Source organism: Phyllopteryx taeniolatus, chromosome 9 (genome assembly GCF_024500385.1).
Source record: "Phyllopteryx taeniolatus isolate TA_2022b chromosome 9, UOR_Ptae_1.2, whole genome shotgun sequence".
NCBI classification, from domain to species: Eukaryota; Metazoa; Chordata; class Actinopteri; order Syngnathiformes; family Syngnathidae; genus Phyllopteryx; species Phyllopteryx taeniolatus.
Window position 1 is genome coordinate 18,734,840 of NC_084510.1, and position 26,630 is coordinate 18,761,469.

The 26,630-nt window shown below is 41.1% G+C and overlaps 1 protein-coding gene across 1 annotated transcript in view; it reads left to right on the top strand.

Annotated features, from left to right (window-relative positions):
* tex264a (testis expressed 264, ER-phagy receptor a) overlaps window positions 1-26,630 on the top strand; it is an 83,314-nt gene that overhangs the window by 18,312 nt on the left and 38,372 nt on the right. Inside the window, exon 2 of the mRNA XM_061784638.1 lies at window positions 11,894-12,115. Coding sequence (XP_061640622.1) covers window positions 11,894-12,115 — 222 coding nt within the window. The remainder of the gene's footprint in view (window positions 1-11,893; window positions 12,116-26,630) is intronic.

Genomic DNA, 26,630 nt, shown 5'->3' on the forward strand with positions numbered 1-26,630 from the left:
TGACAAATGATAGCTAAAAATCTCAGGGGAGGATATAGTGTTTGAGTGAAGGGGATTAATAAACTCAGTTGTTATAAAGTGCTGTCAGTTTTTTTGTTTTTTTTTAATTCAGGACCGACTCCTTTTTTGTAGTTGGTATCAAAGATTACACTTGGTGTAGTAGATTTAGATTTACCAGCCACTGCATCAGGTCCACTTCTACACTGAACAGAAATATAAACGCAACACTTTTGTTTTTGCTCCCATTTTTCGTGAGCTGGACTCAAATATCTAAAACTTTTTCTACATGCACAAAAGCAAAGCAATCCGCGCCAAGTGCTGATAGCCAGTAGCGAAGAGATGCAGGTCTAAGAGCGGGCAAGATGAAGAAAGTAAATCCTCATTATATGTCTGCTAATAAAGAATTACCTCTGTCAGCTGTACCTTTTTATTGTTTGAGAGCCCTCATTGATCAAAAAAGTCCTAGTAGCCTCAGGCAAAGAATTGCTTTTGAAATGACTTTTTCTCCCAACAGACCTTCAGAGACATTCCTTAAGGGAATCAGGTAGAGATGAGAATGGCACCATTTGTGAGGAGAGTCCACCTTAGAACCCAGTGGCTAAAACGTTTAATGAAGGTTAGCTGTATGCATCTTTTTTTTTTGTCTGAGAGTCTCAATCCATCAATCCAAAAAATCAATCCATCCATCCATCCATTTTCTGGCTTATCCTCACTAGAGTCGCGGGCATGCTGGAGCCCATCCCAGCTATCATCGGGCAGGAGGCGGGGTACACCCTGAACTGGTTGCCAGCCAGTCGCAGGGCACATGCAAACAAACAATCATTCACACTCACATTCACACCTACGGGCAATTTAGAGTCGTCAATTAACCTACCATGCATGTTTTTGGGATGTGGGAGGAAACCGCAGTGCCCGGAGAAAACCCACGCAGGCACGGAGAGAACATGCAAACTCCACACAGGCGGGGCCGGGGATTGAACCCACGTCCTCAGAACTGTGAGGCAGATGCTCTAAACAGTTGACCACCGTGCTATGAGAAAAATTATCTTTCAAATTTTGAAAGCAGCTTACTGTTAGCCTGCATGGACACAAGGGACTGACATTTCAAGGACTTTCTATGACTGCTTGCAACAATGGAAAAAATATCCATACATTGGTTGAGGATAAGCGGAACGGAAGATGAATGAATGTTTGTGTGCTCGTGGTATTGTTTTAATTAGTTTTTCAAATACCAACGGTGAGGGATGCCGTCAAGCTGAAGAAGGAGTCCTATCGGGCCTTTTTGTCGTGTGGAACTCTTGAGGCAGCTGATGGGTACCGGCTGGCCAAGCGGAATGCAGCTTAGGTGGTCGCTGAAGCAAAAACTCGGTCATGGGAGGAGCTCGGTGAGGCCATGGACAAGACTTCTGGAAGGCGTTGAGGAAATTCTGGTCCACCATCCGACGTCCGAAGTATCAACACTGTGTATAGTGGGGATGGGGCGCTGCTGACCTCGACTCGGGACGGTGTGAGTCGATGGGGAGAATACTTCGAAGACCTCCTCAATTCCACCAACACGCCTTCACATGGTGCCTTCACAGATGTGTAAGTTACCCATGCCATTGGCACTAACACAGCCCCATACCATCTAACAAAAATGCTGGCTTTTGAACTTTGCGTCCATAACAGTCCAGATGGTTTTTTTCCTCTTTGGCCCGGAGGATACGACGTCCACAATTTCCAAAAACAATTTGAAATGTGGACTCGTCGGATCACAGAACACTTTTCCACTTTGCATCAGTCTGTCTTAGATGAGCTCGGGCCCAGAGAAGCCCGCGGCGTTTCTGGGTGTTGTTGTTAAATGGCTTTTGCTTTGCATAGTAGAGTTTCAAGTTGCACTTACGGATGAAGCGCCGGACAATATTTACTGACGTTGGTTTTCTGAAATGTTCCTCAGCCCATGTGGTGATATCCTTTACACATTGATGCCAGTTTTTGATGCAGTGCCGCCTTAGGGATCGAAGGTCACGGGCATTCAATGTGGGTTTTCGGCCTTGCCGCTTACATGCAGTGATTTCTCCAGATTCTCTGAGCCTTTTGATGATATTATTTTTCTCATTGAAATGATGGAAATGACTGTCTGTTTCAGTGTCCCAAAAACACTAACAATTTTCTTTAAACATTTTTAACAAGAAGCATTACACTCTACAGTATTGTACTTTTTGATAGTGTTGTTAGCCCATCTTTGGCATTTTGCAATGTGTGTTAGAAGTAAGCTCGCAGACTTCCGTAAGGCAAAGTTAATGTGCTTTAGTTAAACTTGCAACATGCTTGCTTTTTAAAGTAAACTTCAACTGGTTAATAAATAGCTTGAAGCAAGCACTTTGCCTGTTTTTTTTAAAAATAATTGTTCACTGTATGCCAAACTTCAGTTTGTTGTGGAGTTTGCTGCCACCACAGCTAGTGCTCCTAACAAAGAATTTGGGTCACAACTTAAAACAAAAAATCGTGTTGAGCGATGCGTCTTATCAACATGTCACATGAATACTGCTATAAGTGTACTGAAAGTTGAGGTATATGTATTGATGCACAAACTTAATTGGCAATTGGGAATTAACTTTCTGTTTCTTTGGCTTCCCATTTAGGCAGCAAATGTGTTTGGTCTGGAGACAGTGTAACATTAATATTACAAATCATATTCTGCATTTTCAACCAAATCATGCCCATCCCAAATCAACTCCATCGGAGACCTCTTACCTTTCTCAACAACTGCATAATACATATAATACAGTAATAAAAGTCAAGGTAATTTTGTTTAAAAGGGATGTTCCTTGTCCTAATTGCCTTTTGTTTCTGAAATTCTCTATTTTGTCGAAACAGAACTCCTTTTTGTGTTTGTGCAACTGTGTAGGATGAGAATAACAGCGGGAGTCATACATGATATCATTAGCGAGCTACGGCTTTGGCAAACGCTCCGTCATCTAATAATCAGAACAGAGCGTGAGAGATGGCAGCATTGTGCCAAAAGAAGAAAAGTGGGAGGACAGCTATTGTCCCCTCAGTGTGAGGCTGCTTACATTGTTGTGTACTGTCACAATGTGGCTGTGTTGAAGGGAAGCACAGGAGGCTTGTTGATCCATTTGATATGATAAACCAAAGGGGGTCATACCTACCATCTCTCACTCACTCGTAAATCCTGACCGATGGCAAACAAGTCAAAACCAAAGAGCTCAGAGCTAACAATAGAATCAGCAATATGCTTTGATTTTTCTTCAATTTATTCTTTACCTTTTCATCCACGAAAGGTACTAAAACTCTTCACTCTTTCCTATTTTGAAATCCTTAGCAAATATGTGCTAGCCGGTCGTAATTAACACCCGTAAACACCCTCCAGTTCCCCAATAGGACTACAATTATTGTAATTTATACTAATGTTTTCAATGTGTGTCCAACAGTAGGTAATGGTAATGTCGTGTCTTTGTTTTTAACTTTACGATAAACTGTTGGTTTTCATTTCACTGTCAAACTGATTGGAAAAACACATCACATTCTCTGCATATGCAAATGCTTGTGGAAGGACAAAAATGAAAGTGACATCTTTGTAATATAAATGAATCTTATTGTGAAACTTTAGGACAAAATGGACTTTTATAGCAAAGCAAAGCACATTTATTTATATAGCGCATTTCATAAACAAGGGAACTCAATGTGCTTTACATGATTAAACATGATTATACATTTCTCGTCAATTGTTTTCTTGGAATTGTATTTTGTTAGTCTAACACAAAAAGACCCGCTTATCCTCACTAGGGTCGCGGGCGTGCTGGAGCCTATCCTTGCTGACTCTGGGCGAGAGGCGAGGTACACCCAGAACTGGACGCCAGCCAATCGCGGGGATCATTTAAACAAACAACCATCTTCTTTAATCAACCATCCACACGTTTTTGGGATTTGGGAGGAAACCGGCGTACCCTGAGAAAGCCCACGCAGACGCGTAGAGAACATGCAAACTTTACATAGGCGAGGCCGGATTTGAACCTGGGACCTCAGAACTGTGAGGCAGATGTGCTAACTAGTCGCACACAGTGCCGCCAACACAAAAAAATCCAATAGAAAACTTAATACAATTTAAAAATATATATATACATTGTAATTTGTCTGAATAACTTATGTGGAACTGATGAATGATAATATATTGTCACCCTTTATTTGAGAGTAAAAATTAGTAGGGTTTAAGAATAAATTCCTAATTCCATCGTGACGTTTCTTTTATGTTTGGAATAATACTCTTAAGGCCTCTTTATACTCCCGCAGTCGTCCGGCCGACAACGCCCGCATTGCATCACGTGACCGACGAATTGGCCCGTGCAGCCCCTCTGCGTAGCTTGACGCGCACGCGGCAAAAATTGTTGCTGCACGTAAATTGCCGCGGAGATATCTCTTGTGATTGGTCCGTTTGTCACATGCTGTGATGATGTAATCAGCGGTCCTCCCGGTTACACATAGCACCTACACCGCTGCCTTCTCGATCGATTTTCTTCTTGAGTGGAATTTTTTTTTAGCAATTAAGGTGGATTTTTTTTTTTTAACAATTAAGGTACTGTAATGCCCTCATTCGTGGCCATGGCGAGCCATCTATTTTGCATGTACACTGGTGCCTTGCGGTAAGAGTTTAATTAATTCCGTGACCATGCTCTTGTTTCAAAACACTCATCTCAAAACATTTCTCATTAAAATGAATGGAAAAGCAATGAATCTGTTCCAAACCACACAAAAAAACATCCCCAAATTTTTTTTTTAATAGAGAAAAGTAGCTGTATATTGGAAAATTATAGTCATAAAAACAAAAAAGAAGAGTGTAAAGATATTAACTGGTTTTATGAAGCGTAATTAAGCGTGTAGCAGGCTGTCTTCTCTGTCTCTCGTTAGCATTACGTTCTACAAACGTAAATGTCTTTTAGTAAGAAAAATTGCACTCACCAGTACGGTATTGTGTACACACAGTAACAACATTTACACCCCCACATAACCTGCAGTTCTTTCATGCGACTTAAAGCCTCTGCTGTTGTGTAAATCTCCATATTCTATTCACCTGAATGGTTCGCTTCATCTGCAGAATACTCTTCATCACGGTGTCTCCGTAAATTTTCCAGCTTGGTAGATCCACAACGTAAAATTATTTTAAACCTCCTTTTCTGGTGTTATTTAATTTTTTTTGTGTGTTATGTTAATTGTTGGCGGCACGGTGGGCGACTGGTTAGCACATCTGCCTCACAGTTCTAAGGACGCGGGTTCAAATGTCGGGTACAAACGCCTGTGGAGAGTTTGCATGTTCTCCCCATGCCTGCGTCGGTTTCCTCCGGGTACTTTGTTTTCCTCCCACATCCCAAAAAGATGTGTGGTAGGTTAATTGAAGACTCTAAATTGCCCGTAGGTGTGAATGAGAGTGTGAATGATTGTTTGTTTATATGTGCCCTGTGATTGGCTGGTGACCAGTTCAGGATGTACCCCGCCTCTCGCCCGAAGATAGCTGGGATAGGCGCCAGCATGCCCGCGACCCTAGTGAGGATAAGCGGAATGGAAAATGGATGGATGGATAGATGGATGTTAATTGTTAGCGCCTTTGGCTGTGATGTTTTCCATTGCATGCTTGATGAAGGCTGTGTGGTTTTGTCAAATACACGTGTAATTCTCTTGCTTTATGGTTAGTTTTAAAAACTACAACTAGTAGTGGCAATCGGCAGCTTAAAGCCTCTTTTTTGAAGAGTATTTACTAATTATATCAGCCAAACCTGTACTTGTTTTGGAGTGCAGCTGCCTGCTGTCATACAGCACTTGATCTTAAGTCAAAGCAAAAGCTCGGCCGATCGACAGCTCGTATCTCAAAAAGCTATAAGTAGGGTTACTCGCATCTCAAGGCACCACTGTATTTCTGCTCATAACGAAACAAAGTGTTTATACTTGTTTTAATAGGATATCTTTCCATTATATTACCTCCATTTCTCAGTTCCCAAAACTTTCCATAATTCCAGTGGAGAGTTTCCAATTGTTAATATTTTCATACTTTTTTTCAGAAGTGTGGAAATTTACCGGAAACTTATAGACACTTTGAACCTTACTGCAGTTGTTCTGGTGAAAGTTACTAAAGCGTCTCTGAGAAAGATTGATTGACATCCTTTTTCTCTCTCAACATGAGCACTGTATCAGCCTTTAAAATAGATGTACCATGGCTGTCGTAATGTAGTCTGTCAATGCAGACATGGGTATTGACAGAGCCAGGATATGTCCTGCCGCTCTTTCTTGAATAATTCAGTCAAAGGCAGCAGAAGACAGCTGTTGAACACGCAGTGGTGGCTCTCTGCCAGGTAACAGTGTAGCCTCAGATTGAACCAATACTATCTGTTGTTACCATTGCCCATGAAATGCAGACATTCACAGGCACCATGGAATATAATCTAATGTATTTAATAGTGCTGAATTATTTTGCTTTCTGACAAAAGTGCAGCACAATGCATATCCCGCAAGGTGCAAAATGAGACAGATAGGAAGAGCTGTTTTCGATCTGATAATTATATGGCAAAGTCAGACACTTGTGTATGAGTGATGGTGGCTCCCATATGTGCCCCCCTCAGCGCCAGCCCTCCACAGACGGTGCTGTCATTGAGCAGCAAGCAGAAGCAGGTCTTAAAGGAACATACCACAGTTTTTTTATTTTAGTATATTGCATAGTATGCACTATATTTTAGTCCAGTAGTGAAGTGGAGTCAAATCCACAACATCTTTAAGGTCTCTCTCTCTCTCTCTCTCGCTCTCTCTCTCTCTCTCTCTCTTTTCATTATGTTGGCGGAAAGATTACCTTGCTAACGTTAAGGTTATACATATTTCAGTCACGTCCCTGCCAGTGTGTTGTTGATCTCAAATTCTTGATACCTCAGCTCGGTGCTGCTCGAAAGCTTATTTACTGCTTGGCTTGGTTTTTCCTCACCATGTCATTTCCAACTTTCTTCATGAATTAGCTCAACATTTCTAGTAACACAGAGAGTAAGTGACGGTTTAAAAAATCAAAATTATGTTCGGTGCTCTGGAATGATTTTTCCCGATCTATAACGTGTTACGATACAGTGGAGCCTGGAAGGTTTGACAAATTATATTTTTCACTGCAAAGTTCCACTATACAATAAGCATATTCAGGGTTCACTATTTGCACATACACTTATTTGCATTTTTATCCGTGGAACCTATCCCCAGTTATTTGTTGAAAAACTATCTATTTGCAGTTTTGTTCTGAAATGCCCTAAGATGCTCAGAGATGCCACCAAAGCCCTGTTTAAATAGGAATTGGTGCCAAAGAAGTACGTTTAAGTGAGGCATCTCGACTGAGAAGAGCTTTGTATGTCAGTCGGGAGCTAAGTTTAGCCTGGGTTGTTAGTGGAAACTATGGCGAGTCTTTGGGGCATGCACACTTAAACGAACACTCCGGTGCATTTTTATTTTTTGTGTAATGAGTCAAATCATTTTATGCAATTTATTTTTCAGGGTAATGTAGGATGTCTGAAATGTTTTTAGATCATAGTTTGTGGTTTGGTTAAGGTTTAAACTATTAATATAGGAAATTACATGAAAACATACTATTACTCACATTTTTTTTTTGCTCTTGGCGGCAGGGTTTAGTCACTATATCAAGGTCAAAGTGCTTTTATTGTCAATTCTTCAATATGCGTAACACATACAGAGGATTGAAATTATGGTACTCAAGGGGCCGCGGTGCTACAAATACAGTACAAATATTAACATCAATATAAAAAGCTAAATTAAACTATTTTTCACTCCTTGTTATATTGCAACCATTTGCTAAAATCATTTAAGTTCTTTTTTTCCCGCAATGTACACATACCACCCCATATTTACAGAAAAAAAACAGAATTGTTGAAATTTTTGCAGATTTATTAAAAAAGAAAAACTTAAATATCACACAGCCATAAGTATTGAGACCCTTTGCTGTGACCCTTGTATATTTAACTCGGGTGCTGTCCATTTCTTCAGATCATCCTTGAGATGGTTCTTCACCTTCATTGGAGTCCAGCTGTGTTTGATTATACTGATTGGACTTGATTAGGAAAGCCACACACCTGTCTATATAAGACCTGACAGCTCACAGTGCATGTCAGAGCAAATGAGAATCATGAGGTCAAAGGAACTGCCTGGAGAGCTCAGAGACAGAATTGTGGCAAGGCACAGATCTAGCCAAGGTTACAAATTTTTTTTTGCTGCACTTAAGTTTCCCAAGAGCGCAGTGGCCTCCATAATCCTTAAATGGAAGATGTTTCGGACGACCAGAACTCTTCCTAGAGCTGGCCGTCCGGCCAAACTGAGCAATCGGGGGAGAAGAGCCTTGGTGAGAGAGGTAAAGAAGAACCCAAAGATCAATGTGGCTGAGATCCAGAGATGCAGTCGGGAGATGGGAGAAAGTTCTACTAAGTCAACCATCACTGCAGCCCTCCACCAGTCGGGGCTTTATGGTAGAGGGGCCCGACGGAAGCCTCTCCTCAGTACAAGACACATGAGAGCCTGCATGGAGTTTGCTAAAAAAAAACACCTGAAGGACTCCAAGATGGTGAGAAATAAGATTATTTGGTCTGATGAGACAAAGATAGAACTTTTTGGCCTTAATTCTAAGCGGTATGTGTGGAGAAAACCAGGCAGTGCTCATCACCTGTCCAATACGAGCCCTCCACCAGTCGGGGCTTTATGGCAGAGGGGCCCGACGGAAGCCTCTCCTCAGTGCAAGACACATGAGAGCCCGGATGGAGTTTGCTAAAAAAAACACCTGAAGGACTCCAAGATGGTGAGAAATAAGATTATTTGGTCTGATGAGACCAAGATAGAACTTTTTGGCCTTAATTCTAAGCGGTATGTGTGGAGAAAACCAGGCAGTGCTCATCACCTGTCCAATACGGTCCCAACAGTGAAACATGTTGGTGGCAGCATTATGCTTTGGGGTGTTTTTCAGCTGCAGGGACAGGATGATTGGTTGCAATCGAATGAAAGATGAATGCGGCCAAGTACAGGGATATCCTGGACGAAAACCTTCTCCAGAGTGCTCAGGACCTCAGACTGGGCTCAGCTTCAGAACAACTCCGTGACTGTTTTTGAATGGCCCAGCCAGAGCCCTGACTTAAACCCAATTGAGCATCTCTTGAAGAGACCCAAAAATGGCTGTCCACCAACGTTCATCATCAGACCTGACAGAAATGGAGAGGATCTGCAAGGACGAATGGCAGACGATCCCCAAATCCAGGTGTGAAAAACTCATCATTCCTAAAAAGACTCATGGCTCTATTAGCTCAAATGGGTGCTTCTACTAAATACTGAGGAAAGGGTCTGAATACTTATGGCTGTGTGATACATCAGTATTTCTTTTTTTAATAAATCTGCAAAAAATCCAACAATTCCGTTTTTTTCTGTCAATATTGGGTGTTGTGTGTACATTAACGAGGAAAAAAATAACTTAAATGATTTTATCAAATGGCTGCAATATAACAAAGAGTGAAAAATCTAAGGGGGTCTGAATACTTTCCATACCCACTGGATATGAATTAGATGACAAAACCTCAATGCTGCTAAAGTGGCTGGTGCGACCCTGATTCGTGTGTGTCTGTGTGCATGCGTGCGTGTGTGCATGTCTGTGGGGTGTCAGAGTTCAGATGGGCAGAGGACAGAAGAGGTAGAGCGGGCAGAGAGATCAGATTCCTCAGAGCCTGATGAATAAAACTGTCTTTGAGTCGGCTAGTCCTGGCCCGCAGACTACGCAGTCTCTTCCGTGATGGCAGCAGACTGAAGAGGGTGGCATCCCCCGCTGTACGGAGGGCTTTGCAGGTGCTGTAAATGTCCTGCAAGGAGGGAAGAGAGGTTCCGATGATCTTCTCAGCTGCCCTCACTATGCGATGGAGAGTCTTGCGGCAGGATGCGATGCATTACTATATTACTGTATTGTCCTTAAATACATGACTGCAGTTTCCGATCTGTAAGAGGTTTTGTTCATCTATCCTTTATAGATATTGTCACTGTTTTAGACAAAACTAAGAAAAATATATGGGGCTGCTCAAACAAAGGCAGCGCCCCTTCCAGCAGCTCTTGTTTGGAAGCTGAAACCTCAACCAGATGCGAGTGGGTGATTTGCTGTCACATCTTCTTGTGACTGACAGGTGGCTTTGTGATTGTCATTCTGTCGGTGTCGGATCCGCATGCCTGAGGTGTTGGCACACTGGGAGTGAGATACAATTGAAGTATAAAGGTGAAGGCTAGAGAAAGGGAATCCAACATCCCTGTTTGTGACAAATTGGGATTAGTAGCCAGGGACACTGACTACTGCCTCAGGCTCAGGCCATGCGTATTCATATTTTGTATTAAGTGAACTTTTTAAAACAGCTTTTATGGTCTGAGACTCACCATTTTACATGAAACGCAAGAACACTGTGGAGCACAGATCTCTGTCAAGGCTGAACAATGCCAGATATGCCCCTTTCCACAGCACTATACCTACTCGGCTTGCCACGGCTCTACTTTCTATTCTCTATTGACACATTTCCATCTGTCGTACCTGGCCAGTCGTGGTTCAAAGTGTGCTGACCTGATTCTGTATGTACACCATTGCTGGTGAAGACGATTAGTCATCGCTGAGTCTTTGTAACATTTGAGAATACAGAGCTAGAAATGACCTTCCACAATCCACTTTTCTGCAGTGGTCATATATTTTTCTCGCAAACCATTGTTCTCCCCCATTGTTGTTGTTTGTAAGAATGTCTTGTCTAGACATGCGTTTGATGGTATTCACAGTTTCCTGCAACGCCTCAAAATCGAGAGATGTTCAGTTGAGACAAACTGTAGTCTGTAGGGTGGATGTTCTCCACAGCTGTCAGCTCTCTGGTCCTGCGCTCACGATTCAACCTTTGTAAACATACCATATCGCCACCAGTTAATGTCAATGCTTTCTATAGTTACCTCACAAGGTTAAGCTTTGTGCTGATCATCTGTACAGCAGACAGCCAACATCCATTTAGTCTAACTCTATAAAGTCATAGACCATTTAGATCAAGTCAGACTTTTTCAAGCGGACAAAATATCACTGTAAAGGATATCTGACATAAATTGGTTGAAGCACTGAAACAGGCAAATCATCCAACTATCCATTTTCTATGACACTTAGGATGTTCAGGGCATTGAGAATCCCATCCCAGCCAGGCTAAAGTCAGCTATCTGAACCACTACATGACCATTATCACAAGGTCAAACCAGTAAATCTTTCATTTATAAAAGGTGATCTTTCACATTCTTTTTCATCACACATTTTACCTCATCATCTTGAAACGTTTTGGGAATGTAAGATCCAAGAAGTCTAAAGTGAATCATCTATCCATCCATTTTCTTAGCCGCTTCTCCTCACCAGGGTCGCGGGCGTGCTGGAGCCCATCCCAGCTATCATCGGGCAGGAGGCGGGGTACACCCTGAACTAATTGCCAGCCAATCGCAGGGCACATACAAACAAACAACCATTCGCACTCACATTCCCACCTATGGGCAATTTAGAGTCTCCAATTCATGCATGTTTTTGGGATGTGGGAGGAAACCGGAGTGCCCGGAGAAAACCCACGCAGGCACGGGGAGAACATGCAAACTCCACACAGGCGGGGCCGGGGATTGAACCCCGGTCCTCAGAACTGTGAGGCTGATGCTCTAACCAGTCGGTCACCGTGCCACTCTATAGTGAATCAGTCCGTGCTTATTTTAATTTCGAATGGATCTACAAAGATGATCTTTGTCAGAGCAAGAGCCCTACTGATTTTAATGATTTACGGCACAAGGTTTTTTCCTCAGTTGTCTGACACCCCCCCCCCCTTCCTATTCTGTCTTTCAGAGGCCAGCAGAGAAGTGCCGCTACATCGTAGGCAGCGTTCTGTCTGAGGGGGAAGAGAAGCCAGATGAAGCCCTGCAGAAGCTTTATGAGAAGTTTGGCTTCAAGCTGTTTTCTCTTCCGGAAGTGAACCATGCCGTGACCACCAGCTTCCCCAGCACCACCTCTCTCTCCTACATCCTGGCACCTTTCAGGGTCTACCCTAGGCTCAAATCCTACATTAAGGTACTGACACCCATTACACTGGTTTATAATATGCAATAAATTGCAATAGCCTTGTCCTTCTCATTTTATAATGTATTTAGATATTCAAGTTATCCAAATAGGAATATAGCACACTGTCTGTGTGTGTGTGTGTTTGTTGACCAAAAAGGAACAGTGTCTTCAAATTTGCGTCAGCTAAGTTACCTTAAACTGCTGTGTCTCTTTGGCGTCACCAGCTGCTTCCTTTCAGCTGCCCTGAGGCTCTTCCACCTACACCCACACCTCTGCACACACACCAACAGAGACATGGTTGCAGCCTGCCTGAGCTAGAAGCTTTACGTTCTGCAATTGAGCTATATTCACTGACCCTAATCTTATGGTCACAAGGCCGAGACTCTTTGATGTTTACTAGTAACTTACAAGAGATGCTCCAGGAAGTGTGCACATACTTCGGGTCAAAAGTTTACAATATGTCAATAAATCACTGCTTTTGCAGCATATAAATGGGCACCACATTTTTGGAAATGTTCAGCGTAATTTACTTTGTGATTCCTTTCCACCGGGCTTCTTTCTTGTCATACACAAAAGAACGTAAAAAGGATTCCACTCATGTTGTTTATTAGCAGTAATTAAGCTCGCTAGAATGATTGGAAGAGTCACTAGATATAGTGACCAATATGCTAAGTAAAATGTCTCCCCTTGTAAGGGGTCCATGACTCAATGAATTTGAGAAGCCCTGGATGGATGGATGGTCTAAATGGTAGATAAAGTGTACAGACACGCAGACTGCTAAGACCAAAGCATTAAAAATCCATCTGTCCATCTTCTGTAGTGCTGGTCCTGGTTAGGGTCACTGGTGAGCTGGAACCTATCCCAGCTGAGGGCAAGGACTGGTCTGGCATTCACGGCTGAAAATAACATGTAGTAAATAACAAATACCTGTCTAGTAATAATTCTTGTTACATAAATCAAGCGCCTGTATGGATCTTGTAGCTATGGTCTGTTTTTAACGTGCCCATGTTGGTCAACTCTACACAAGTGCATGTCACAACCCATCAGCTGACCCCAGTGCTGTGACAAGTCACTAAGGAGCTGCTGTTCGTGTACACTCCATGGGCTAATCACACCCTGCCCCGCCCACACCCTAATGCAGTTTGACTTGTGGACTGCCAAATGCACGATGCATAAAGCAGCTCGAGCGAGGCCCATGCATAATGGAGCAAGGTTTATGCAAGCTTGGTCTAGAATGGTGCAATGTAAATGTGCTATAAATGAGTGCATATACCTGTATGATTAATTGAGTAGGCTTAGCAACATCCGAGGGGGAAAAAAAAGGGAGACACTCGTGACGTCGTTTTGTATACATCTGCTTACTGTAGATTCAAATCTCTCTTTGGCACATTTATGCCACACTGTGCGCCAACTTAATACTACATGTAACTTTCTCATTTTCTGAAGTTGGCAAAATAAAAATTATTTGAATTGATTCCATCTTGAGTTTGTTAGCCATTTGGTGCTGAGTGGTCTGCAAGGGCTCTAAAGCAACATTAAAAGTGCTTTTCCCCTTGACAACATTTAGTGTTGCAACAATGTGAAACTTGGCACACCCCGAAGAGTTTTACAGAGAGAATGGTTAACCTGAGGGGAAGAGAAATAAAAAAAGATATTTTTTAATTTTCTCCAGCAGGTTGCTTTGTGAATAGTAATGTTTTGACACACCACCAGCAAACCTGGTTAACAACTCCAGCCTAGTAGCCCAACTGTTTGCCAGCACAATTGTTTGTTCGACATCCTCACTGCTGGCCTAGGATGCATATTACAGCATTGTCAGTCATTTTTTTCACATACTCACAATGACATCATAGTACTAAAGATGAGGCATGTCATGTGTCTGGTTTTAAGCAATTAAACATTTCGAAATGCACACCCACATAAAGAGACAAATTCCTTGTCTTGTTGCATACTTGGCCAATAAAGCTGATTCTGTTTCTGAACTATTACGTTATTTAAAGGGTTTCGGCAAAGCTTATTTTAAATGTGAATATTAATGATAATGTAGAACTAAACCTCCAAGTTGTTCTCGTGCAGAACAAGATGAGAAGCAGATAGCTCTGCTCCATTTTGTAATCCACTTATCCAAATTGAGCCTCGAGCACCAAGAAAACGTTATTTTCCCCCTATATACTTCATTCACATCATGCAACCATTTTCTGTCATCCATTTTCACTGATTTCTCCATTTATTCATTAGGGATGAACCAATACCACATTTTTTTTTTTTACAACCCCAATTCCAATGAAGTTGGGACATTGTGTTAAACATAAATAAAAACAGAATACAATGATTTGCAAATAATTTTCAACCTATATTTAATTGAATACACTACAAAAACAAGATATTTAATGTTCAAACTGATAAGCTTAATTGTTTTTAGCAAATAATCATTAACTTTCATTTTGTCGTATTTTACGCTTCATAATGTGCCACACATTTTCAATGGGAGACAGGGCTGGACTGCAGCCAGGCCAGTCTTGTACCCACACTCTTTTACTACGAAGCCACGCTGTTGTAAGACGTGCAGAATGTGGTTTGGCATTGTCTTGCTTTGCTGAAATAAGCAGGGCCGTCCATGAAAAAGACATTGCTTGGATGGCAGCACATGTTTCTCCAAAACCTGTATGTACCTTTTAGCATTAATGATGCCTTCACATATGTGTAAGTTACCCATGCCAAGTGTGAAGCGGCTGGGATGAGAATCAGCACCTCCAAATCTGAGACCATGGTCCTCAGTTGGAAAAGGGTGGCGTGCCCTCTCCAGGTCGGGGATGAGATCCTACCCCAAGTGGAGGAGTTCAAGTATCTTGGGGTCTTGTTCACGAGTGAGGGAAGGATAGAACGGAAGATCGACAGGCGGTTGATGTTTTTCATAGCATCTACAGTGATATGCAGACTTTGTATCGGACCGTTGTGGTAAAGAAGGAGCTAAGGCGAAGATGGCAGTATGTGTTTCTCCAAAACCTGTATACGTTTATATTACAATGTATTTAAAAAGTGTTTTAATACCTTTGAATGTGTTTAAAACGTGGCAGGGATAAAAACAATGAATGTTTTTTTTTTTTTTAATACCTTTCTCTCAATCATAGATTTTTCACATCTAGCATGTCTTTCTAGAATGTATCCCCCACAATGAACGGCGGTTCACTGTACAGTTTCATTTCCATATGTGGTGCATTCAAGGTGTAAAGAAATGAAAATGGATTATGCCGCTTGGTGCACAACAACTTTCAAGTGGTGACATTTTTGAAGATAGGCATTACTTTTCCATAACTCTGATCAAACAAAGCAGAGACCTTTGATGCTTCTACATGTAGATGTGATAAACCCAAGTGTAATATTCTCCATGATCCTTTCACAATTCTTTTTCTACTCTGCATCAGCTGCACTGCTGAGGCTTTTCCACCTTTCAAGGCTGACCCGCCCTGCTCTTTTGTCAGCCACTGAGGAGCCTAAAAGGAGACTGAGGCGGGGGGAAGGCGTGGCAGATTTGCACCTGCTTTGATCCTCTTCAGACCCTCTACATCTTTAATGTCTCCCAGGCAGGGTCAGGGCACCCACCCCCCCCAAACCTTCCCTTATGCTCAGCCCAGCCTGTGTGGGCTTGTGTGATATGGTGGGCATGCCATCATAAGCGCACAGGGTGTAATTACAGTCAATAAGAGAGTGTCATTTGCTTGTGCATTTTTATTAAGGTCCACTTTGTGTCTGAGTGGTTTGAGATGCAGACTGTAGTGAAAACAAGCACCGTCTCCATTATTAACGCTACCGTTCCACAGAGCATTGTGTCACCTGTTATTTTTTTTGTTACTAACACACAGTCTTTGATTCTTGAGGATCTCTCTTGAGTAACCACTTGTCTGTGGAGGACCCACCAGGCTACGGATGCATGAGGCTATTGAGACTCCTGTGATGCAGATAACACTTTTCTCACATTTTTGCTCATGTCCTTCCATCATATAATTGAAATATTGCATTCTTGGGCGATGTAATATTCAGTTTTCTTTGTAGTAACCCTGAAAAACAATGCTTGATTGTTTTCCATTAAAGTATGTTGTGGACGTGATTTGCTAAGATTCCAAATAGCGTGCGCTAAAAAGTGTGTTTACTTGGTCTAACAGATTACATGTGCTGTTGGCAACAGGTGTATAAAGGGCTACAAAACTAAACAGTAGACAGCTAGTTTTTGCACACAAAATTTCCCAACTGCTCCTGTCACACATTTAAAAGAGGGTTTTTGGTCACTATGGAACATTAAGAGGGCATAATAAGTGCAAAATAAACTTTGAAGTGTTAGTAGAAGAGGCAAACAAACTTATTACTATATTAATCAATCTTGAGAATTTTGGGGTTGTGGCAATTGGTTGTGACCATCCTGTGTAACATTGCCTTTAAAACTCGGGACAGTACTACGGGAAAACTTCTGGGAGAGGCGAGTACCAGTTGTCACCATGCGCACAGAAATACATGGCATGATTCCTTCTTGTGACTGGCTCCAAGTTGGCCCTTAGATACTTTAGAAGCTCCAAAATTACATTGCTGAATAGATGATATGTAACAATGATTTTTGGGGCATATAAAAAATGTTTACACAGTTGTGAAAGTTCTCCTCCTCCGCCTCATTTTTCCTGCACTACACTAGCACCACTTAGTGCCTGGTTTCCACCTACATTTCATATGCTCTATCAGCCAGTGCAGTTCATCTCAGGTTTGATAAATAAACACTGCGCGCACTAGGGGTTGAACGACTAAAGGCTTTTTGTAGTCGACTATAATGTGATGAAAGCCGAGTAGAAGTCAATTAATCGATAATGTTATTGGTATTTTTTTCAGCACAGTACAGCAATTCCCAACCTTTTTTTTTTTTTTTTTTTTTTCCATAGGCCGGTTTCCACTTGGAGATATTTTTATGGACCGGCATAGAAACGAATAAAAACACATGATTAAAATGCAACTCACTATTAGGCTCAATGGAGTTGTGGTAATTAGTGGGAGCCCCTGTGCATGTTTTTATTTTCAAAGAGCTGTTCTACAGCATAGCGTGTTGTAAGGCTCCCAAATAAAGCATTTCTCTGTTTGTGTTTCATTTGTGCTTTTATTGTATGTCGACAAAGATTGTGCTTCCCATTGTCCTGGCGGTATGACTTTTTAAGACTAGCGGCCATCAGACCAGTCAAAACTAGCCATGCTAACCAGGATGTAAATCCACAACCTGCTTGTTTTTGGTACTCTCAGACCCAGTGTTGTATCTGATCGAGTTCAATGAACAAAAGTTCATGAACTAGTTCGTATTTTGTGTGAACGTGAACTGAACTTAGTTCATTTCTGCCCGATGAACGTAAATGAGAACGCGCTCATTCTGGCGTCAAAGAACAGTTTTCGAACAAAACTTCATTGTCATTCAAGATTGCCAAGTTTTGTTCGGAACTTCCAGGAAAAAAACATCTAAACACACTATATACGAGCCTTCATACGTCGGCGGATAAACTCTGTATTTGGCAATGATTCAGTGCGACCAGGCCGCCATTCATAGCAGGTACGTTGCAGCTGCGTGAGAATGCGAGGTGCGTTCAGGGACACTGCGTAAATGGCAGCGAATGTTCTTCGGTGGTTCTTTTGTAATACAGTACATAACTGTAACAATTGATTAGGCCTACAAGGAAACTTTTGATTTTTATCAGAATGTTTTCGTTAAAACTGGACGATCACACTGTCATGATATGGAATTTATTTTGTTTTGTAAGATAAAAATATCGTCACTTTGGTGCAGGCAGCGTGGGTTCAGTTCCCACTCAGTGACGGTGTGAAAGTGAGTGCGAATGGTTGTCCGTGTCTGTATGTGCCCTGCGACTGACTGGCGACCAGTTCAGGGTGTAGTCCGCCTTTCGCCCGAAGTCAGCTGGGATAGGCTCCAGTGTCCCGGGACCCTAACCAGGATAAGCGGTGTTGAAAATGGATGGATGGATGGATGGATAAAAATATCCATCCATTGTCTGAGCCGCTTATCCTCACTAGGGTCGCGGGAGTGCTGGAGCCTATCCCAGCTATCTTCAGGCAGGAGGCAGGGTACACCCTGAACTGGTTGCCAGCCAATCGCAGGGCACACATAAACAAACAACCATTCGCACTCACATTCACACCTAGTTCATTTTTTAAACGGTGAACTGAACTTTGAACTAGTTCGCGTGAACTTTCCCAACACTGCTCAGACCCATGAAAACCTATGAAGACTCCGGTGATGGAAGCAGACGGGCATGTCGAAAGTCCTCTCTCTATAAATTAGCTAATTGAAAGATGAGATGCCAGAAACACGTGATTAGCGATAAGTCAACTTCAAGCTTTAAATGTTGATTCTGAGTAGTAAAGTGGACTAGTTGACTAATGAGTTCAACCCCTATCACGTGCTAAATTCATCTGTTTGCATATCCTTGTCTCATAAAGCGCAAAATGAACTGTGCTGCAATTTAGCGTGTTTGGCAGATGCAGTCCTGGTTGTGCCCCGTTACTAGATCAGTGTCCACATCTCTTTGCATGTGTAATCAAGTTTACGCCCATTTTTGCGCCCGTAAAACTTTAGTGAATCAGGACCAAGTTTTAATTTTGTTGGAAAGATATATAAATAAATATAATCATATACAGTACAAGGAAATATAAAGTTGTAGCTACTCAAAAGATGCAGTCATCTTTCACTCTTGGAAAGATTATTTTTAAGATTTATTTTAGCTACCGCACAGCCAGGAGGCGAAAAAAGCTTCCTTATTCTCATTTGCACAAAAGCTAGAGAACTGAGGACTGTAATGCACTGACTTATTTTCTCAGTGGGTAGAAGCATGGCAGAATGTTAAGATGCTGTGAATCGGCACAATTAGCTCACAAACGTTGTCCACACTGCTTGCGTCCGATACATTCAGTTTGTGTCTCTGAATAAAATCACTCACCTACAGAAAAAAAAATTGAGAACTCATTGAATTTTAATGAGAGCCAAAACTAAAGATAATTTCAGTTTTGTTTGACACTAACTCTGCTCAGAACATTTGCACCAAACCCACAATTGAATTAATTCTTGACAATGCCAATGCAAACAGTAACTGCATTATTGTGGTTGTAGTTTACAGTGTTGCAGAAGTTTGTACTGAGAAGTCATATTAATATTTCTGTTACCTTATTAAGCGACATAAGGGGGACAACTATGTTCATATTGAGATTGTAGACACACGAGTGCTATTGCTCTTCTCACTATCCTGAAGAACATGATCTTGTTATCCCGGGATGCTTTATGAACAGTCCACTCCTCGGTGCTGATTGATTGCAAGCGCAAGTGTTGTATGCATCTCATCCAGTAGGACATCACACTTTGTCGAGCTGTGTGTCTTCTAAGCACACACGCGTAGGTGCTTTTCCCTCTTTAAATTGTCTGTATTTTGTCCTCCCTCTCCATAATTTCCACTCAATAATCCACTCGTATTTTCCTTACCCGTTGACCCCATTGATATGCAAATACGATTTCTGTAGTAATATCAACTCATTAAGCCAGAGTGATTTCATTTACATTTTGATTGAAAACAAAATTCTCTATTTTGCATATGATTGCACGTATACTTAGAAATCAGTTTCCATTTGAAACACGCTTTCAAATGACTCCCTTTGTTGAAGAGATGGCTCATTTTCTTTGAGACTAAAAATGGCCTCCTTCAGCCATGTGGAAGACAGCATGCTGAGTGCGATTGAGGTGGCGCAGTGTAAAAAATTTAGGAAGTTAGACAGGAGAACCTTTGTGCATTCACAGGCTAAATCCTTTTTGTGTGTGTCATTACTTGATGTTTATTGACATGATTTCAGCTGATTAAATCCAGCTAAGTCTGAAAGTACGTTGCCCTTTAAACAGAAGTTCACAGCCTATTAGAAGCTTTGGCCTCAGTTGAACCTCACTTGTGCTTTTAAAGTTGGCAGAGGTGGGGCTCTCTAACACTCACACAAAACGTGTGTATGAATGCTCAAGCACGCTTGACACCGAAAATCCGGATTGGTTGAATACTGGGAACACTCAGTTCCTTGGATAGGCATTTGACTTAATATTATTGATTGAATATGGGCTTAAATGAACAATCAATGAGTAATTTAAGGATAAGTATTATTTTTAATGGGGTCAAAGAAATGCTCTCTGAATGAGCTGAACTCGTGTTTAGATGTCAGTATTGTATTGAGCAGAATAATCAGGCTGATAACGGAAATTGTGGGTCATAAATTGTAAATCTTAATCAATTGTTATGCCTCTTCCCGTCACATTTGCACTCCTTACATTTGTATGGGAATTTAAACATTTTCATTGTTCTCCTAACATTATGTCTTTTCATAATTAGTCATAATTTAACTCTGTCATTGGCTAATTTAACAGGCAGAAGGACTATAACTGATATTTGTTTTTGATTAATAGTTACACTTTAAAAAAAAAAAACGTGACAGGGTATAAACTTAGTTTTTAGCCTTTTTGACCTTGCCCCTATACATGAGTTTTTTAAAAGTTTTTTTTTTGTTTTGTTTTCTCTCCCTTTCAACTTGTTTTTTTCTGGTTTTCGTGCATTGTTTTGTGTAGTTTGAAATTGAGGAGTAACTCCACCCTCCATCCACGTGTAAGTCCCCTTTTTCTAGATGTGCACTGAAAGTATGAAATGCTTCTGCCAGTCTGGAATAATGTTTTGTATAGAAATTATAGTGCAACCAGTTGCTTTTGCACGTGCTTGACAGCCTGCAAAAGCACTTTGAAGGGGCCGGAGATTTCTTTTTGTTATTGGTGTGGACCTTTTTTTTCTTTACCTTGGAGTTTTTTTCTAGGTCCCCTTCCATCAGTTTTTGTCTTTTATTTTTTATAATCGTTGATGTCCTTTTATTGGGTTTGCAAGATAATTCATGTTGAAAATGCCCAGAATTCCCTTTTTCAAGTTAAGGTAATTGTAATTGGTCTTTTCCGCCCGGCGCTTGAGACGGCTGGATTTGTCATTAATATTTGAGATCGAGCGAATGGTTGTTTGTTTATATGTGCCCTGTGATTGGCTGGCAACCAGTTCAGGATGTACCCCGCCTCTCGCCCTAACATAGCTGGGATAGGCTCCAGCACGACTGCGACTCTTGTGAGGAAAAGCGGTACGGAAAATCGATGGATGGATGGATTTGAGATCTAATTAAGCGTTGCTCTGGTTGGATTGCATTTATTCTATTTTAAATATGAAAAACAGCTTTTCTCTGACTGGTCCTTGGTGATATCATAGTGGCTTGGGGCGGCCAAGCGTTCATAGCAAGTTGCATTAGGCTTCTTCGATGTCTTACTATCATTGTGAAGCACAATTCACCAAGCATTGAATTGTTGGTCAGTGCACTAATAGGGAACGTGAGCTGGAAGGGGACGTACTTTAGGTGAAAATTCACTTGAACATTATGTTTATCGCTCGCGCACATTTTGGTGACAATGACAGTAAGATTTGCTATATCATCCACTGTTACATCATAAATTATGAATATAGGTGAGTTTTTCTTGGTAAGACAACATACAGTATTTATTCTTTATAGACTGTATTTGTATGGCTTGGCGGCTGAGACCCGCTCAAACTCAGAAATGTCGTGGTGTCGTTCAGCTGAGTTGAGTGGGTGGGTATCAACCACAGAGTGGGCAGGTACTTGAATAATTACTAACTTTCTACGTCACGATCTGATCTGGTCCTTTGCAAGCCTTGTGCCTTTCTTGCCTTTTGCATTCAATCGACAAACCACATAGATGTTAAACTTAAACCATGTCGTGCTCATTTTGACCTATGTAATGCATACAACTGGAAAAAAATGGATTTTGATGGAAGGGTACCTTTAATCTTAATAATTATGGTCTTACATTGACCCAGCATCCTTCTTCTGAGGCACACCCTCTTTTTCAGACAACCTTTGCCTTAGCACATGTCAGTTTCTCAAAGTGCTCTTAATCGAAGGTTCAACCAAAGTCCCTTAATCTTTGCCTGCAGCTTCTGGCAAAACCTTGATCTCCATTTCGTGTCTAGCCTTGACCTCCAGGTGTTGTCTTTTGATGTGCATCAATCCAATCCCCTCAATCAGAATGCCATTCGTCCTCTCCGGCCATTTTAGAATGAAAAGTCCACACTATGGCAGAGTTTTCTTCTGCATTGAACCCATGACTGTGGACAGAAGGAGCAATATCTACTCTAAAGACATGCTTTGTTCACATTTTCTTTAATGTATTTTGAATGTAGCTGCAGCACCCTCTAGATTTTATTCTCAGTGTAGTGCTAGAGGCTTTTGTATTTGTGAGTTTATTTTGCGTCTGATGCACAAAAGAGATATTGTTCTTATGTAATGTAGCGACACTGCCATGCACCAGTCCTCAGGCACTTCCACAGCCACAGCCAAGGAAAGGATGCATATCGCAGAGGGCTCGATTTACATGTTGGTATTTTTCTAATGCGCCTTAATGGGCCTTAAAACTGGCATGTCTTTTTCTTAGATTATTATTTTCATACAGTTTGATTGTATTTATATGCTGAGTCTAATTACACATGACTGAACTGAGATGAATGCAGAATTGGTTGTTGAACCTCAAAAAGGCTTAGATGCCGCATAATTAATTTAGTTTCATTCTATGAGTAGAAAAGAATATTTAGATTTATTTTCTGAAGTATGATGGATGACAATATTTAAATGAGCGCCCATAACTTAATGTGTTTTAATCACAACGTGATAACAAGCATAACATAAGACACCAGATAGAGAGCAGAGGAACACAAGCGTCATGATGGGGTCTTGTTTATGGCTGCCTGTCAGCCTTACACTCTCTATGCTTCCCAGTTTTATGACTGCCTTGTAAATTATATAGATTTACTGCTCTCACAATGTAGTATTTATCCTTTTTACATGCTACTCCTTACTGCTTTTAGAGGGCAGTTTGAATAGTGACGTAGTGTTGACTACAATTGCATGTCCAGTTTTTTTTTGTTTTTTTTTGGGAGAATTAATTATTTTCTGTACGTTAGTCCATATCAAAAATTAAGACATCAAATAACACAGCAAAAATGACCTATTTCAAGCCAGTGATATTAAACTGATAAGTGATTAATGGATACATTTATTTTGAATCTGTTGATTTGCAGACTTTAGGATATTGTTCAATCAGAACACTCTTTCCTTCCCATTATTGACAATGAAGGACTGCAAGCAAATATTAATAAATATAACATTGCTAATCTCAGTGGTGTCTGAGCCACTAAAATGACTATACAGTGGTGCCTTGAGATTTGCCATTAATCTGTTCAAACCCCCCCCCCCCAAAACAAATAATATATATGTTTGAAACAATTAAATTGAATGGAAAAAAAATTAACAGTTTGTGTCATGATTAATTCATTGCGGCTCCTTCTGGTGTATGAGAGATGGTCACTGGGTGGCAGTGTAATACAGTCATGCTGACAAAAACAAAGAAGAGTTTCACCCTTGTTATATTTGTGTTCAAATATCCATTGCTTCAAGCGTTATAACACTGCCACATATATGCTATTCATTAGCCATTCTATGACATTTTGCATTGTGTATTAGCATTAAGCCAATGAACTTTAAGACAAAGTAATGCGCTTGTTTTAAATAGACTGTGTAATTCTTAGTTTTATTTTTAGTTAGTAAACTTCAACTGGGAGTGGCATTAAACAACTTGAGTTGAGTTCACTCCCACCACACAGCGCAATATTACATTTTTGTTTGCAGGTCAAACCAAAACTTGGCCGAATGCCACCTTGAATCTCAATAAACATCATGTCACTTGTATCTCAAGGCACCAACTCCTCATAGAAAACAAAATTCTTCGCTTAAATTCATGTCCATAAAAGAGCTTCATGTCAAGCTTCTGCCCGGCTGTGGTTGTCTGCATGGAAAGTTTGTTTGTTGCTGAACATATGAGTCAAAATAGGCAATCAGCAGTCAGCGTGGGCACTGCCAGATAATTGTTTTTCCTAACATTTTAGCAGCATTGCTTGTGCAGCAACATCTCAAAAGCACACCTTACCGGGTATCTTGCCAGTGTTTTTACGAAGGAAAATTCATGTTTTGAAATACAGTTTAAGATATTTTAAAGACAACTCTTTCGGCAATTGTGGATGCCATTTCTTTTTTGTTGTTGTTTTGGGACATGCTCTCTGAGTGTATGTCACAACAACAACAACCCGGAGCTGCACTGGGAACATCCATCCATCCATCCATTTTCTGAGCCGCTTCTCCTCACTAGGGTCGCGGGCGTGCTGGAGCCTATCCCAGCTGTCATCGGGCAGGAGGCGGGGTACACCCTGAACTGGTTGCCAGCCAATCGCAGGGCACATAGAAACAAACAACCAACCATTCGCACTCACATTCACACCTACGGGCAATTTAGAGTCTCCAATTAATGCATGTTTTTGGGATGTGGGAGGAAACCGGAGTGCCCGGAGAAAACCCACGCAGGCACGGGGAGAACATGCAAACTCCATACAGGCGGGACCGGGGATTGATCCCGGGTCCTCAGAACTGTGAGGCTGACGCTCTAACCAGTCGCCCACCGTGCCGCGCACTGGGAACAATCTGTGTTAAAGCCACATCCCCTCATTAAAAGAGATGAGCCATCAGTGGCTTGTGCTGTGCTGTGCTGCCTGGAGAAATGGTCCATGGGTGCAAATATTGATTCCGTTTATTGTCTCCCTGTGGGACACATGTTGGAGATCCACGTGGATAAATATTTGCACTGTTTAATGATCAAAGCAGGAAGACAATATAAAATGTCAATGCTATTACACTCATTCTTCTCAATGAAAAAATAAATATAACACATGCTTTTAAATGGGAAGTTGCCAGTAATACATTTCTTGTCCTAGGTGAAAAATTAACAGTTGAAAAATTGTTTTCCAATAGGAAATAATTCCAGGGTGAAACTCTCACAATCATAAAATCTTAAGTAATTGTACAGGCAATGTTGTAACACTGTAATGTTCTTGACCGTCACAAGTGTAAAAATAAGTTAACTACTGTATAATAGCACTAAAACTAACGTTCTCAGTTTCCAACGCTGTTTTGTTACTACGGTTGCGATGTAACCCAACATTTTACAAAACCGACGTGGAATCTCTTCAATGCATGTGGGGATCTGCCATTATTGACAGTTGAGTAGCACAAGTCGCCAAAATACTGCTGAGAGTAAGGCATGCCATGTAAACAAACATTATTGAACTGAATAGACACTCAAAAAAGTGAAACAAATATCAAAAGTTCTAAAACATCTATTGTTATGTTTACTGATCCCCCTTATAAACAAAGTCATTATAATATCTTCAATAATTCATGATATTTGGTGGCTCGACCGTAATTTCTTGTGTATAATACAATTTCAGTATATTGCGCACCCCCAAAATCCACCCCAAAAACCAGGGAAACCCTTTTACTTATGTCTAAGGAATTTGCTGCTCTCCAGGCTCAAAACATGAAGTCTTATTTGTATTTTATTAGATGTTCAAAGAAATATTCTGCTTTGTCCATGCACTGACGTTCGTGTCACTTCCTCACCATGCATTTCTACTCGTGTTCTCATATTAGCAAAGAACCACGAGAGATGCTAGTCCGTTTATCTTTGGTTTTATTGTAAAATGACAGCACAGCTAATTAGGGCCATCTCTGATGCCAGAAAAAAACAGAACAAAATATACTGAACACCCCATTCTCTCGCCCTCCCCTCTTCTCTCTTCTCTCTTCTCTTCTCTCTCACTCCTCTCACTTTCCTCTCCCCCACACACCCAGCAGCGCAATGTATTCAAAACCATTCGGAAATAACAGCTAAACAACGCAACATTCTCTGCAACATCCAAAAGCAACACAGCAATAAACACACATAAGCATTCATTACAGTACTGTTAGTTAAGTCTTACTGGGTAGGAGCTTCTTGTTGGATTTCCTCCATAATTTCACATTAGTTTCGTTTGTCGAACTGTCGAGCTGCTTCACAGTTCCCTTCTTTCTCGGCATCAATGATCACTTCTTAAAAGCAGCAGTGTATCTTGAAGTTGTTTTCCTCAACATTTTTTAACTTGGGAAATATGCTCCGTAAAGTGGCTGTACAAGAAATAATCTGCCGAAGACGCTAAATCCGACAAGTATGGTGTGGCCCACATGGCCTGCACTCAGACTATTTAGAAACTCAAATGTTGGAGGAATGTGCGGAACACGCATGCTCTTAAAGTAGAGTTAGGGCATCCGATTAAATTTCCGAACGCACCCTCGGTGAGCAGCAAAAATGTACTGTTATTATATTTGAATTTATCACATTAGACATTAAATATCATACTGAAATAAAAGTACACATTTTTCACAACCCCTAGGTACCGGTATACGTTTTTACAATGAAAACATATTTTCGTGTACATTATACGTATGTATAACACACACTCTCGACCTTTGATGAATTTTTTTTGGGGGG